This window comes from Ustilago hordei (assembly GCF_900519145.1).
Source record: "Ustilago hordei strain Uho2 genome assembly, contig: UHO2_contig_02, whole genome shotgun sequence".
Lineage (NCBI taxonomy): Eukaryota > Fungi > Basidiomycota > Ustilaginomycetes > Ustilaginales > Ustilaginaceae > Ustilago > Ustilago hordei.
Window position 1 is genome coordinate 830,943 of NW_024545252.1, and position 15,648 is coordinate 846,590.

The 15,648-nt window shown below is 53.5% G+C and overlaps 5 protein-coding genes across 5 annotated transcripts; 3 read left to right on the top strand and 2 right to left on the bottom strand.

The window, feature by feature from the left end:
* Positions 1 to 1,070: 1,070 nt before the first annotated feature.
* Positions 1,071 to 1,971, top strand: UHO2_01079 (uncharacterized protein; the record flags this gene model as incomplete). The annotated part of the gene is made up of 2 exons (XM_041553547.1): positions 1,071 to 1,615; positions 1,671 to 1,971. The coding sequence occupies 2 exons, from the start codon at positions 1,071 to 1,073 to the stop codon at positions 1,969 to 1,971; spliced, it is 846 nt and encodes a 281-aa protein (XP_041409481.1).
* A 1,242-nt stretch (positions 1,972 to 3,213) lies between these two features.
* Positions 3,214 to 6,219, bottom strand: UHO2_01080 (uncharacterized protein; the record flags this gene model as incomplete). Its single annotated transcript, XM_041553548.1, has 1 exon — positions 3,214 to 6,219. One exon carries the CDS (start codon positions 6,217 to 6,219, stop codon positions 3,214 to 3,216), a length of 3,006 nt encoding a protein of 1,001 aa, XP_041409482.1.
* Positions 6,220 to 6,768: 549 nt separating this feature from the next.
* UHO2_01081 (uncharacterized protein) lies at positions 6,769 to 7,804 on the top strand (the record flags this gene model as incomplete). The annotated part of the gene is made up of 2 exons (XM_041553549.1): positions 6,769 to 6,817; positions 6,900 to 7,804. 2 exons carry the CDS (start codon positions 6,769 to 6,771, stop codon positions 7,802 to 7,804), a joined length of 954 nt encoding a protein of 317 aa, XP_041409483.1.
* A 263-nt stretch (positions 7,805 to 8,067) lies between these two features.
* Positions 8,068 to 11,235, bottom strand: UHO2_01082 (putative CCC2 - P-type ATPase, Cu(2+)-transporting ATPase; the record flags this gene model as incomplete). The annotated part of the gene is made up of 1 exon (XM_041553550.1): positions 8,068 to 11,235. One exon carries the CDS (start codon positions 11,233 to 11,235, stop codon positions 8,068 to 8,070), a length of 3,168 nt encoding a protein of 1,055 aa, XP_041409484.1.
* Positions 11,236 to 13,167: 1,932 nt separating this feature from the next.
* Positions 13,168 to 14,121, top strand: UHO2_01083 (uncharacterized protein; the record flags this gene model as incomplete). The annotated part of the gene is made up of 1 exon (XM_041553551.1): positions 13,168 to 14,121. The coding sequence occupies one exon, from the start codon at positions 13,168 to 13,170 to the stop codon at positions 14,119 to 14,121; it is 954 nt and encodes a 317-aa protein (XP_041409485.1).
* Between the last annotated feature and the right edge of the window lie 1,527 nt (positions 14,122 to 15,648).

Consider the following 15,648-nt stretch of genomic DNA (forward strand, 5'->3'; position numbering starts at 1 on the left):
GGGCGCACCGGTGACCTTGATCAACACCTTGGCACCTATGATAGCCGGCAAGGTGGGGCAGCGGTAAGGCAAGATTAGGCCGGATCGACCCGAGGGATCAGCTGATGGTCGTAGGCTGCCTTCTCGCTGCCGGTTACGTGGTACGGAAGAGCAATTCGTTCAGGGTCCGCCTTTGACAGCTCCAACGGTAAGAACGCTATTCAGACTGAGCAAGCTCAGGTCTGGTGACTCGTGTAACCTATTGTCACATCAGTGCACGACGATACGGCTTGCACCGGCTCTTCATCAGCATCTGCATTGCCGAACAAGGCGGGGCGAAGAAAGAGTGTGGGGAATGTGTGTCGGGAAGGACCGGTTCGCCGGCAGCACAAGAAATGTCGTTGCAAAAGCCCGGCTTCATCCGTCAGCGCAAAATTTCTGGCTCTGTTAAGAATCTGCGCAACTAACAAAGGGAGAAATTGACATCTGTCCTTTGGTCACCTTGCCCTGTAGCTTCTGCTTCTCTCCCATTTGCTCTCATGTACTTCGCTACCCATACAGCAGGCATGCTTCAGCCCTCTATTTCCCCGGCTTCCGAATTGCCATTCCATAACTGGTGCTTACAATAAGATTTCAATGTGGCAGGCTGCTGGGCTGAGCCTTATTTCAAAGACCGCGAAAGAACTCCACTTTAGCACGATGATGAACTCCAAACTCAGATTCTGGAACATGCCAAGCTGTGCTGCCCCACTCTCCTTTTCGCCGTCGACACACTCTTCACACCCAACACCACTGCATCGGTGCAGCCTGAGGCTCAGAGTCAGTTCTCGTTTCTAACCTACACCAGCAATTTCACCGCAGGTGGATGGAGGTTCTTGACCTATTTCGGACGCGATACCATGTCGCCACACGTCTTTTGATGAACAACAAGACGCTCACTCCTTTCGCAACCGAGTTGGTACACGGTGGAGCATATCAACATCGCTTCTGGCGAAGTCTGCCAGGAAGAGACCATCGGAGACTATGCTACTTTCGTTAACATCGCAGATGGCCAGCCCGAAAAGGGCAACGAGCCAGTCTTTGACTACAAGATGAAGGACATTCACTATGTCCTTCTTCCACAACTTGCCGACTATCTGATTAGATACAACGCCACTTCAGCCAGCGATGCTGCTACGGAATCCTTGCCGCGCCGTGCTCTGCTACAGAATGGAACCGCATATCGCGAGTTGCTCTACGCAAACGTCCAGTACGTGCTCAACAGCTCTGCTGCCTTCGTTCAGGACCCCAGCGACCACAAGAACCTAGCTAGAATCAAGGCTGATAACCCGGTTGGCAATTGGCGCGACTCAAACATTAGTCTTGGCTGGGGCGTGTACCCCGTTGATGTGTCAACTGCGCTTGTTCCAGCAGCCCTCTACGCCATCTCAGATACGGCCAAGGCCAGGCTGATGCAAAACTTCACCTCGAAATCGACCAACATCACCGAATCCGATCTGGCCGAAACCGCAGAGAGGTATGCTACAGTGTGGGAGCAGGAAGCTCCCAAGTTCTTCCAGTACAATGTGACTTCCGATCAGGCGCAAGAGAGGCTGCAGGGTTATGTCCAGCGGGCCAACCTCTCCGACTCGTTGCTGTACGGCCTGGGCTCGCTCAATGGTTCTTCGTCTTGCGCTACCTCTGTCGAACAGCAGCAACAGCGCCTGTGCTGGTGGAATGCAGCGTTGTTGGGGAGGTGTCACTTTCGGTCGCGAAGCCGAGTTCTCCCTCCTCACCCCTCGACAGGAAGCCAACGACACCGGCAGCGGAAGTAGCAAAAGCAATAGCAGCACAGTCGCAGCTAACCAGACCACCACCCTCTACGGCCTCTCCCTATTGAAAGACGTCACAGTCGTCCCAGTGACGAACTCGGATCTCTCCTTCAACCTCCTCTACTCCCGTCGACCTTCTCGATTCCTCATCCAATCCGTCATCACTGCTCTTCAACCCTAACCCCCGAGGTCTGCTCACCAACGTGGGCATGCTAGTCACTAACCCAGCTTACGACCCAAACACCACCAAAACCACCGAGCTCGACCGAGCCACTTACCACAGTACCTTCTTATGGGGATTCCAGACTAATTCCATGGCTTCGGGTCTAGACCGAATCATTGCTTCCTGCGATAGCGCTTCGACTCGTACGGAAGTGGAGAAGTCCAGTCTGAACGAGTGACCGGAGTGGTGTGAAGAGGAAGAGGTGATCAACGGGCTCAAGGAATGACAGCAGAGGTTGTGGCAGGCAGTCAACGAGTCACGCGCCTCCCTCTTCCATATTTTGGGGCCAACTCCCATAACCTTCTCCCTTTAACCCCCTCCCTGTCTCCCTTGGCTTTCCCCTCCAGCGTCCCAAGCAAAAGGTGGAAAGCGAAACAACACTTCTGCTTCTTTGCTACGATCATACGCGTGCCTAGTACACGATAGCTTCAGCTCGCTGCAACGCACCTTCTTCCCCTGATTGACATCTTTCCTCTCGACACATATTTTCTGATACCCAGACATTTTCCTTTCGCCCAACTTCACTGTTCTTGTTTGCAGCCACTCGTGTATGTACCTTGTATTCTATTCATCCTTCCAGCTATCCGCATGTCCTCTTGTGCCATGTGGATCGTAGTTGATCTGATGTGGTTGCCGGGTTGTGCGAGTGCACATCATAGTTGGTATAAGGTTTTCCATTGTTTGACAGCCGCAATTTCCAATGTTAGCAAGCAAATTTACTCTTTTTTTTCTTTTTTTTTTTTTTTTTTTCTTCTTTTTTTTCGATTGCTTCGGCACACCTTTTTATTTAATATATTATATTTTACATTTTATATTCCATTCTCTCTGCAAAATGAACTTTACCTCACCCCAAGCTCGTACGAGAGCCAAGTGACAAGCACGAGCAACCTGTAGCACAAACATCAGGCAAAGACCAAAACAAAATCTCCAAGCTAACCACCGCACCCGAGAGCTATACTGAGCTACTGAAACAACCCCAACCCCAACCCCAACCCCCCCCCCCCCGGACAGTGGCAGTGGATATCAACGTCAGTAGCGTAGGATAGAAGGCCAAGATGAGTAAAGAGAACCGGTAAGCGGATGGAAAGCGAGTTGTGCAGGCATTCCAGAGTGTTGCAACGAACCACGTTGCGCAGATGCTTCAAGATGCACTTACAACCAAGAATAAGCTCGGATGAAAGTGTGTGGGATATGATTGCATCATGGGAAGGAAGCATCGGATTGCTTGAAGCCAGCAGCATTACGCTTACTCTTGAACTCGACCAAAACTGTATGCATTCTACTCAAACTTGCATGCAATTCCGCCAACTGCGCAACTTTCCTCGCTAAATCCGTGTAACTCAATGGTCTTTCGCCATCCTCCCGCTGAGTCTGGGTGGTGGGTCGCCAAGCCAAATTATCCGGACTCTCACTTCTTCTTATCTCTTGCTTTTCCTGTTCATCATCAGATTGCATCTCTCCCTCCTCGGGTGACTCATTCCCATCGCCACCCGCTTCCTTTACTTTAGACGTCTGGGAATTGATACTAGTGTTCACCGCCGTCTCTTCTGCTAAATCTTGCATCTCCACATTGACCTCTTTCTGTTTGTGTGGGGAAAAGAGAAGACTTTGACGTGGAGTGTCTTGTTCTTCAGCGGATGCGAGCGCGAGTTCTCGATCGAGTCGTTCGCTTTCTGCTTCGAGCCGTTTACGCATGGAGAGGTATTCTTGTTGAGTTTTGGCGAATCGTTGGGCGAGTCGATGCCAGTCGGAACGAGAACGGACGTCGAGCCATGGTTCAGACCAGTGGGTGGCTCCTGGACCGACGCCTTTGATGGGTCGATCTTGTCTAGAAGGAGATTTGACTGCGGCGACAGTGGATGATGTGGAAGAGAGTGCACGAGATGAATTTCGATCGTCGGCTGTTGTGCTGCGTCCCCGCTTGGAATCCTTTTTTTCCAGATTGGCTGCTTCGTAATCCTCGTCATAGTAGCGATCGCGACGCCTGTCGTGGTACTCTTCCTTGTTTGTACGACCAGCTTTCTCAGACACAGCTTGTAAGCGCGTAGCTGAGGAAGCGAAGGAAGGCATCGACGCCGAGACTGGTATACTGCCCCGCGCTGTGCTTTCGCGAGGTGATACCGGTTCGACCCGTCGTAATGAACCTTCTCGACTTGCCTCTCGTGTTCTCGGTAGGCTTTCGTTTCGATGAAGAGGAGTCGAGCCGACAGAGGCAGAGACTTTCTCGTCACGATGCTGCTGCATGAGACGGTCGCAAGGGTCCAAGTCGTTGGTGCGGCGACGCTTCCGCTGTCCAACATCGGCGGAGTGATCGTCGCTCTTGCGTGCTGCAGCTTGCTTTGTGGGTGAAGTTGAAGAAGATGCAGTTTCTCGATCTGCTGGTCTCTCCGACCGACCGTTTGTTTCGGAATGAGTTGGACGGCCACGTTTTGCAGTTTCCGTTTCTGAGCGCCGAGAAGCACGGGAGGCAGTCGAAGCTTCTGCTACAGATTTTTTGGATGGCGCGGCGTCGGCAGCGGCGGAGGTCTTTGCTTTACGCATGGTAACCACCTGCACTGGCGCAGGAGAAGCATGCTTTGATGTTGCTGCGGACTTGCTGCTGCTACTGCTTGCGACAAGCTTGCTGCTGGTTCTAGGCACATTCCTGTCATCGAGGGGTGATACATCGCTCTTTGCCTTGGTATCGACAGGTTTCCTCTCGACCGAGGTTGCTGAGGCTCGGCTCGACGTGACGGCGGTCCCATTACGTCTAACTTGAACTTGTTTCTGTGAGACAGACTCGTCTGCGCGTCGCTTTGAGCCGCTTGATGCCTCATCCTTTATTAATTTGCTAGTTGAAGCTGGTGTTGGCGATAATTTGCGACCTTTCTCAGCAGCCGTTCTGCCTCGTATACGGCCGTCTGCTGGACGATCATCTCGCTCCGGCCTTGCTGTAGGCGAAGAACGAGACACGGCCGCCTGACTAGCTTTCGCCTTTGGCGAGCTTGCATGGTGAGCGACTGATGGCTCATCAGCGACTGCTTTCGGGATGGACCTACTCGCCTCAGTCAGGCTATTTGAAGCGCCTGCCTTGGACGGCGGTGAGACCTGCGTGCTTGATGGTGTTGGGCGCCGTTCGGGAGTGGCTTTTCGTTCAGATACGGCAAGGAGACGACTTCCTGCTTTCGTCGCCTTGGCTAGACGCTGACGTGTCGTGAGCTTATTCGTCTTCTTGGCCGCACCATGGGCCAAATCAGAAGCACCAGAGGCTGGTGAAGATAATACAGCGGGCTGCCTCCCCCTCTCTTCATCTGAGTATTGCCCCTCCTCTCCGACATCATTGGGTCGGTGATCGAATAGGCCGCTACCGGCCTTCGGCGCCGGGCTATGTTCCGCTGTAGCACCTCGCGGATGAGCAGCAGCCGCAGTCTTTGGTGAATCGGTACTGGCCCTGCCTGTCCTCCCCGCATGATACGAAGCACCTTGCAGCCTGGCATGTGCCCCGACCGCAGGCGAGCCACCGCTAGCACCAGCACCAGCACCCGCACCAGCACCAGGCGAAGGCTCTCGACTTGCAGCATTCGACACCGAAGCAGCTTGTAACAGACTGGGCTCTCGACGACTTGACAACTTGTTCAAGCTACTCGACCTGGACAAGGGAGAAGAGGCCAACAAGGTAGATGCACCGGCAGCTCTGACGCTGGCCAGCGCCTTGTTGGTTCCAGTTCTGGAAGATGATGAAGCAGAAAGCTGTGGAGAGGCACCGGCGATCAAAGCCTTACGACGCTCTTGCTTGCGTTGCTCCTGCTCTTCCTTCTGCTGCTTGAGTCGTTGGGCGACGGCGGAGACATCGCGAGTGGGCTTGACGGTAAGCTTGGTGGAGATGGTACCAATGCGGTGTAATGTCGACTCGTCTTTGGAAAGCTTGTAGAGCTCGTGTGGTGCTGTAGAGGTTGAGGCAGCATCGGAGGCTGACTGTGAGCCGCTTGCTGGGAGGGGTGCATGCAGGGAGAAGGAGGTGTCGCCGATGAGCAGGACTGGATCTGACGGGTCGACGTCGATGCGTATGTGCGCTGCAGAGCGAGTTGAGGAGGTGTATGCATTGGCAAGCTGCTGCAGAGCTTGTTCCGTAAGGCGGATCTGGAGGACCTCAGGTGGGAATTGGGCATCTTTCTCCACCTCTGCTCGCAAGTCGACACGGTAGACCGAGTCGGCCCGCAGAGACATGACGGTATGCTCTCTTGCGATGGGCTACCGTTGGCGTTGGCTGGCTGGCCAGTATCAAGAGCCAACAGGCCTCAACGTCGTGATGGGGCCATGAGGAGATTGAACGGTGCCCAAGGTATGGTGTGCTGGCCGGCAAGTGCGTCGTCCTGGCTATTGGGGTAGTGGATGGGAAGATGATGAGCTCGCGGTGAAAGTGAATGCTTCTTTCATAAGGGTCCAACGGTGGTCCGTGCCAAAATCTCTAGCCTCGGTTGGCATATTCCATCATCTTTGCGACGGCCGCCTATCGTCTAACTAATCTTACGCCTAGCCTTGACCCCCCGCCCAGATAAGAGGGCCTCTTGCCGATTTTCGGGCCGAGAAAATGAAGAAGTTTTCTCGCACGAAAGGGCAAGATCCAGATCGGGCTGATTTACAAGATCAACACTTAGGCCGATTGGCTCAACGCCTCCACCATCACATCCCTTCCTCCCACCAAGCACCTCACTCGGCCACTGTCAGCTTAGTCGGAGTCCCCTAGCATCGACTGTCGGGCAAGCTGCCAACACGATGGCATTGAGACGAGGAAAGGATCGCGTCTCGGCCGCTGGCTCGGAAGGTAAGCCCATACCGTCTCTCGCGAGGTCATACTCGCAAACCTCACCACTGACGATATCTTTTGTGTCTCTGCACAACTGTAGAGCTCCAACTCTGGTATGCAGTGCGACAAAATCTTCGTACGCTCGAAAAGATCCGCATTGCATGCGTCGACAAAGCGTGTTCCGCCGAATCACTTCGTACCGATCTCGTGACGCTCAAAGAGAAACGCGAGACCGGCGATGAATACCGTACCAAGCGACGCAAGCTCGACGACACTTGCCACGACCTTACCAGTCGAACAAAAGATGAACTTGCAGCTATCGAGTCGGCCCAAGAGAAGCTCGGCATCTTGGTCGCCCTTCGCAGTCCTTCCGATGGTGCTGGTGGTCGAGGCGCTACACCGCGCAAAGATCTAGCCTCTAAAGTCAGAAGCGCTTCCAACACTCCAACTCCTAGTGGCAGAAGAGCAGGCGGTGCTTTGGGTCCATCCAATCTCAGCTCCTCCTCCAGTGCAGCTTCCAACGCACCGAATAGAGGCCGACGAGAGACGCTTACAGCTCAACACCCTCTTACCTCAGGAAGAAAGGTTGCCGTATTGCCGAGCAAAACAAACGAAGAATCAGATTGGCTCAAAGCGTCCGTCCTCTCCTACGCAAAGTCTTCAAACGAATATACGGTGCAAGACGACGATGAACCAGGTGCAGAAGGAACATACAAGGTTGGAATGGACAACATCATCCCCTTGCCGGTAAGTTTGCAAACTATGCCAGCTTCGGATTACCCTCCAGGCTCGAGGGTGCTAGGGATGTATCCAGATACAAGCTGTTTCTATGGTGCTACCGTCAAGAGTGGTGGTCCGGGCTTGTCTAGGAACGCGAACTTGGCAAAACTGATCAAGAAGGAAGCAGAAATGTTGGAGGCCAAGTACAACTTGGAATTCGATGACGATAATGGTGAGATTAGACAGGTTCCCGCTTGGTTGGTTGTGCAAGGGCCTGGGATGTGATTCAGTCATCGCTCTCTGAGCACCCGAACTTCTTGGTCTTTTGTACTTGTACAGTTGTAATAATATCTCATCCTCTTGACATAGTTTCTGTGAGAGTCTGACAAAAGCGCAAGCCAAGGACAGACGAGCGCATTCGCTTTCTTCCCGATGACCAGAGACTCAGACAGAAGAAAGCCAGACAAGATGATCGTGACAAAGATGCATTGCAAAACAGCACAAGGCCAGTGTCCTGAAAGATAAGAGGTTCTATGTGCAACAAGAAATCAGACTTCCTCAGAAGCAACCTGCTCATAACCCGCACCCTGCCCTGGCCGCCGGACTGCACGACCACCGCTCCCGCTCCCCAATCTCAGACTGGAACTCATCAGCACAGCCTCGAACTTAGCCAGCACCTGATAACCTACATCCTTCAAGTTCGCCAGGACCCTATCAAACGCTCCAGCATCCGACCTATCCAACAACTCGTGCATCTGCAAGGGATCCGACATCTCCTCCCTACCCTCCGAACTCAACTCCTTCGGTCGCTTATACCATTTCAACGTCAGAGAGCTAGCCACGACACTGACACTCGAAAACGCCATCGCAGCACCGGCCATCATGGGATGCAAACTCAACCCCCAAGGCAAAAAGATGCCCATCGCCAGCGGGATGCCGATCAGATTGTAGATGGTAGCCCAGATAAAGTTGAGTTTGATCTGACCAAAGATGCGGCGAGAGAGATGGATGGAGGCGGCAACATCGATGAGATTAGATCGCATGAGAACGATGGATGCTGCTTCGATGGCCACGTCTGAACCTGTGCCTAGTGCGATGCCGAGATCGGCGGATGCGAGGGCAGGCGAATCGTTGATACCGTCACCCACCATAGCAATGCCGCCGGATTTGGATTGACCATTGGCACGGAAGGGAGAGAATCTGCCGCCGCTCTCGAGATCCGCTGCAGCGGTGGCTCGTCGAAGTTGCAGGATGAGCTCTTGCTTGTCGATGGGACTCATTTCTGCATAGACCTCGTTGTCTTGGTCCATGCCAAGTTCGCGGGCCAAGGCACGCGCTGTGGCTGTAGCATCACCTGTCACCATGCCACATTGGATACCCATTTGACGCAGCGCAGCAAGAGTGCGTTTCGCTTCAGGCTTGAGAGTATCGCTCAGACTGAGCACAGCGGCAAGAGATCCATCGACGCTCGCCAGCACCGCTGTTCGTCCTTGAGACTGCTGATCAGCGAGCAACTGCGATGCCTGCGTGCCAAAAGCGCTGTTGTCCAGCTCGTGCTTCTCCGAGTTGGCGACAAAGTCAGATGTGCCAATACGAACCTCGTGCACCGTCATGGTCTCGTCCAGCTGTACACGGCACACGATGCCTTTACCGGTGAAGCTCTGGAAGTCTTCGATGGTAGTTCCTGCAATGGTGATGTCCTGCTTCTCGGCAAATCCCACTGCCGGCGCAGGGCTCGAGCTGTCTTGAAGTTGGCGTGTTGCCCACAGCGCGATTGCACGCGCAAGCGGATGTTCAGAACGAGCTTCAGCAGCTCCAATGATGCGTATCACTTGGCGGCGTGAAAGACCACCTACAGCAATGAGATCGAGCCCACTTTGCTTCTTGTCCGGCCAGATTGCCTGACGCAACGTGAGCTTGCCTTGTGTCAATGTGCCGGTCTTGTCGAAAAGCATGCGCTTGATCGTAGTTGAAGCTTCGAGCGGTCCACCGCCCTTGATCAGAATGCCGTTCTGAGCACCGACTCCGGTGCCGACCATGACTGCTGTAGGCGTTGAAAGACCAAGTGCACATGGACATGCGACGACAATGACACTGATGCAGAGCTTCAAGCAGACCATGAACTTGGTGACACCTTGCTGGTTGAAGATGGACGGAAGCATGTGTCCGGACAGCAGGTGGGAGATGACCATCCAAGCAATGAATGTCAAAGCGCCGAGACCAACAACAGTGGGCACAAAGTAGCCTGCCACGCGATCAGCAAAGGCCTGAATGGGAGCTTTGGATGTTTGCGCCTCGTCGACCAGCTTGACGATCTGTGCCAGACTGGTGTCTTTGCCGGCATGTTGAACGAGAAAGTCGAAAGTGCCTGTACCATTGACGGTGCCGCCGATGACGCTGCTGCCGGTGAGCTTGTGAACGGGGATAGCCTCTCCTGTCACCATGGACTCGTCCACAGTCGACTCACCGCGGACGATAACTCCATCAGCAACGATCCTTTCACCCGGTACCACTTTGACGTAATCACCACGCTGGACAAGCTCAGAAGCGACCTTCTTCTCGGACTTGCCTTCTGCGCCATCCGTGTAGATCGTCGCTGAGGATGGTGTCAAGCCAATCAAACGTGAAAGTGCTTCACTCGTCTTGCCCTTTGCAGTGTTCTCGAGGAAGCGTCCAAAGGAGACAAAGGTGAACAGCATCGTAGTCGTCTCGAAGAAGGTGGCTGGCTTAGTGCACTGACCTGGTACCACGATGGCGGTCTTGGATGCTGGGTCTACTGGTTCGTCGACGCAGAAGAGTCTTGCGATCATGGAAAAGACGCTGAACGACCATGAAGCGGTAGTGCCGATGACTATGAGAACGTCCATGGTGGCGCTTCCGTGTTTGATCGCTTTCCAGGATGTGCGGTAGAAACGGAGACCGATGCCGAACTGGACGGGAAGAGTAAGCGCCAGGCATGCAAGATCTTGAAGGTAGAGTCCAGGCAGCGGCTGGAACATGAGTATGCTACGGGTGAATGCGAATTTGGGCAACACCATCGACAAGAGGAAGAGGGGCACTGCCATCGATAGGGAGAAGAGGAATGCGGAACGCCATTCTGCAATCTCCTTGATTCTGCCAAGAGATGCAAGCTGTGTCGAGTTGCGATTGTCGGTGAGCACTGCGTCGAAGCCAAGGTGCTCGATATGCTCCACGAGCTCGCGAATGCCGAGTTTGGATGAGTCGTAGTCGATTCGGGCTTTTTCGGTAGAGAGTGAGACAGCTATTGACTTGACGCCATCGATCTTGGCGACCTCTCGCTCGATGGTGGAGGAGCACGAGGCGCAGGTCATGCCATATACGCTGAGTTGGACCGTGTCGAGTTGCGGACTAGATGAAGTAGCGTGTGCGGAAGCTTGTTTGGAGATGAGGCCGTCGTTAGGTGGTTCTGTCTTGATGATGTCGAGCAAGGTAGCATCGAAGCCGGTGTCCTCGATCTCTTCGACTACCTTTTCTGGTGACCATATTGAGTCGTCAAAGGTGACGATGGCCTTCTCAGCGAGGAGAGCAACTGATATTGATTCGATACCTGGTTGCGACCGAATGATCCGCTCGATAGTCTCGACGCATGCGCCGCAGGTCATGCCTCCGATCTGGAAGGTGGCTGTCACCTTAGCACCGGTGGCAGGTGAAGATGACCCTGAGGCGGATGCCTTTGGCTCTTCTGTGGCGGACATGTCTGGTGATGCTGGCGAATGTTGAGAGGGCGTATGCTATCCAAAGAAGGCGCGGTCGAATTGCGAACAAGGGTATCGAGAGCCTCTTGGTGTGTGTGTCGCTGTGGCTCTGGTGAAGTGCCAAAGCTGCGATTGCGAGCGCAAGGAGAGGCAATGATGACAGTGCTTTCGGAAGAGGCGATCCTTGATGAGCGTTACGGCAGCTGAGCCGAAGCCTTTTCGAGCGCACTGCCGGATGTGCCGATGAACCCACTGTCGGATGTGCCGATGGACCCACTGTCGGATGCGCCGATAGACCCACTGAACTGCCTCTGCCTTGCCTTGTCGGCCCTTCCGACGTTGAAGCTGACGAGTCGATGGGTCGCGGTCCTATCGACTCTTCGAAGAGACTGGTGATCGAGATGATGGTGATCGATATGAGAGCTAGGAGATGAGAACTAGGAGATGAGAGCTAGGAGATGAGAGCTAGGAGATGTATGCGGTCTGCATGGTTGATAGTCGAGTGAAAGATTGTGTGTAGTTAGTTGGTTTCCCTGGTGGAGGCGCTGTTAGCCGAAGTGTAAAGTGCGCATGCCCGGCGTCGCAAAAAGAGAGAGAGAGGCTGGCTGCGACCCTTCCGAAATGTATGAAAAGATCGCGCGCTTGCTGGCAAGAGCCCAGAACCGGACCGCGAGAAAATTTTCTCAGCGATTGAGGTGGTGCAAATGCGGATGTAACAGCTTTGAGGCACGTCCCAACTGCGGCCCCACTCTCATCTCAATGTCAACCCATGTGAAGGCGCTAACTAATTGATAAAGGCTGAACTCTCCCACCTCTTTGTTGCTGCCAACGTAGATATCTCTCTCTATTGCAAGGCTTGCGCTAGGGCACCGCATGGGCAAAGCCATAACTCCCGTCCCTCGCGGAAGCAAGATTGATGAGCTTCGGAATCCGACTAAAGAAAGAATGAGGTCGGCAGTCAAAATCGGCGCTGGGAGCAAATCACATGTGGCGGTGGTCGGCTCCCGCTTTTAGATGTCAACCAGTGAGATATAGGCTATTGCCGCCAGGCCAAGTTTGTTAGGCTGCGCTTCCATTCCACCTCTTCGGCGAGTCTCGCAACCGGAGGCCAGGGCCAGTTGGCCGGGTTTTGACAGAACAATGCAGATTCATAACCTGTTTCACTCTGTCATCACTTTCCGTTGCTCCATCTCAAAACCCGCGCGGCGAGTGCACGTCAGCTCAGTCACAACCAGGACCGATGTGAGTCAGAAAAAGAATTCTGTGTCACTCGAGGCAATCGAACTCCGCTGCCGTTCCACTCGACCTCGCAATGTCCAGGAAAGAAAAAGAAAAAAAAAAAAAAAAAAAAAAAAAAAAAAGGAGGGTTGCTTTCCTCTGCCTTTGCTGAGAAAGATGACCGTTTGCTTGACTTGTCTCCGAGCTAGCTCCGGTCATCGTCAGCATTGTTGACACTTTTTTCTTTTTCTTTTTTTTTCCGCATAATCCTCGAGGGATCAACTCTCTTCTGGTACTCTGAGACTGCGACTGCACCTGCACTCTGTTTTCATGCAGGGCGAGGCTGAGCAAGTCGCATTTCTCTCGTGGCTCTTTCTTATGCCCGACCTCCGTGCTTCTTCGACAGATACATACATACATATATATATATATATATATTCAGTATTCAGTCGATTGACCCGACTCGGTTGCATGTGCCTCCCCCCCTCACCAGCTCGACTCGGTCTTGCCTACCACTTGCACGTGCTCGTACCATAGGCCATGTGTCTACGTCTTACACTATCTACACCTTCATTAACGCAAAGCGAAACACAAGTCGAGCATTCCAGATATCAGCCAGCGCAACACATCTGCTCCATCTGACTGCACATCTGACTGCACATCTGACTGCACATCTGACTGTACAACATACCTACTCATCGAGTTCGACCAGCCATGAAGCTCGAACACACACGCTTCGGCGCGCTGCGCGAGAAATCGCGTTGGCTTGGCCGCAAGAGCGATCGTACACGGATCCAAGCCTCTTCTGCTGTCACCTGTGATGGCAGTTTCGCCTCACCCAAGGTTGCCCACTTGCAGCTCTCGCACGAGGAGCTTGACACGCATCGCCACGGCGGTCCATCGCGTACCTCGAGCGTCGACAGCTTTGGCCTTGACCACCAACAGCCCGAGTACTCGAGCAACAGCCCAGTGCTCTTTGGCGACGACAAAGAGCTTCACGACCCCAATTTTGTTCGACACAACTGGGAGATGATGTCCGGTGAAGCAACCTTGGCTGATAGTCAGTTGCACATTGGATGCGTTGCCTCTCCTCGCCTCACAAGCCGACGAAGCACGCTTTCCTCCCGAATGAGCTCTCGATCTTGTTCCCGCTCTGGTAGTGATGCCGGTGGCCACCAGACTCGCACGTTCGGATTCGGTGTCAAGGCCTTATCTGGTCTTTCCAGCTATGCTCACCCTGGATCCCGTCGTCAGGGTTCTCGATCGTCTCGCACGAAAGGATTGCAAGTGGAAGGTTCTATCTTGCGCGATGAGGAGGCAATCCTCTACAGCGACGATGACTCGAGCGATGAGGATGAGGATGAGGATGATGAGTACAGACACGATCTCTACCCTTCTCGTCGTCTCGCGCTCTCTGGTCGTACCAGTGCTTTTTCGCACAACGTCCCTCCTTCTCCACGAGCATTCTTGCATCCTACTTGGGCAACTTCAAGGCCTCCTTCTCCCGTCCTGCCCCACGCTGAGGTGAACGCGTATCACCGCCGTCGACACTGGACCGTAGCTGAAGGCAGTCGTGCTTGTAACGGAGCTAAGCTTGATGCTATGCCAGATCAACTCGGTGGCCATCCAGGCGCACTCAAGGAAAGGAGCTACTCTCAACCGGCATAGATTCTTGTCAGCATTAGCATGGTCGCAGGCATTGACATTCGTACTTGTATCCCAAATCATTAATGTACTATCAGCATTGTAGCAACAGTGTACCCCGCAGTCTCGCACTGCAAGTTGAAGCATCGATCTTTTGAGTGTGTTATTCGTCGCCTGGTGGCAAAGAGGCAGCAGATCTCGGATGACGCATGGATGCATAAGATAATGTTATGGCCTTTTCCCACGAGGTTGATGGCATACATTCGCCCCATCACACCATGGCTGTCTTGTTCTTTCATTGGATGGTAAGCTGCATAGAACACTGCTGATAGCAACCAAGGATGACCAGGATTGTTCTATCTAGGGAAACATGTCATGAGATCTCATCGTCATAATGATGCGGTTGACAGCGATGCCCCTCCCCCACACGCACAGACAGACACCCTTGCCGATTTTTCACAAGCTGTCAACTCAAAATAATAATTAATAAATAAAAGTTGCATCGGAGTCGATCCTTTTTGGCTCTAAATTTTCCCATGAGCTTGGATTTCGATCCCGCCGCTCAATCTTGCTTTGGATGACCATTGCATCGAATTGCTTGATCAGCTGTGCGGAGTGAGAAAAGCTTTGGCCTGTATGGTGCCTGATCTGCTCCCCTTTGGACCCTCCTCCTTGGCAAGGGTAAAAAGGCCGGGGGGTTGCTGACTGACTGCGAAAGTGTGTTGGTGACCAAGTCAAGTTGGCTTGCGATTGGCCGAAGCGATGGTCGATAGGCCACACGTATCCCACACAAAGCACCGATATCGCAGCGGATGGGAGAATCGAGCGGGCAAGTAGGAGGAGGTCGCGTGGGGCATTCTGTGATTTGGTTATTCCGAAGCAGCTCTCCCACATTCACACAATCCGCTTTCCCTTTCTTGAGCCTTCGATGAGCTGCCTTGGAGCAGCTCATGGTGACTTGTAGCAGTCTGTTGGCTTCTTTCAGGAGGGCCAGTTGCCTTGGCTTTTTGACTGGTTTTTGGTTTTTTTGGTTTTTTTTTGCACCTTCTCCTTTGACCACACTGCACAACCTGGATCCCCACCTGGGAGCCGCTCACTCATAGCCAGCGATACCGTCGAGCCCGGGCTGACCCATGGGAAAGCCCGTGTTCTCGTTGCTATCGGCTTTTGCTTTAGCTTCGTCCCCTGCTGAGCCTGGTCGAGACCGGTCCATCTCTAGGCGGAAAAGCATCACTCAGCAGAATCGGCTGTCTCGATACCAAGGAGGGAGGGAGAACCGCCCCTTTTCGGCCTTTCTCACCGCAGCGCCCTCCGTCAGTCAGCCTTTTCGGAAGGCTCCCGACAGCTCATCGGCTCTCTTTCCGCGGCGGTCTCTCCCCTCTCTTCCTCCCTCTCTCTCTCTCTCTCTCTCTGTATCGTGACATTTGACCTTTGGCACTTTTATCCGCTGGCCAAGCCCTGAAAGAGTCGGAAGAGTCGAGATGGCGTGATTGCTGCACTTTGTCGGCTTCTCGTATCAAAGCCACTTTCACAGGAAGGACTCAGGGAGAA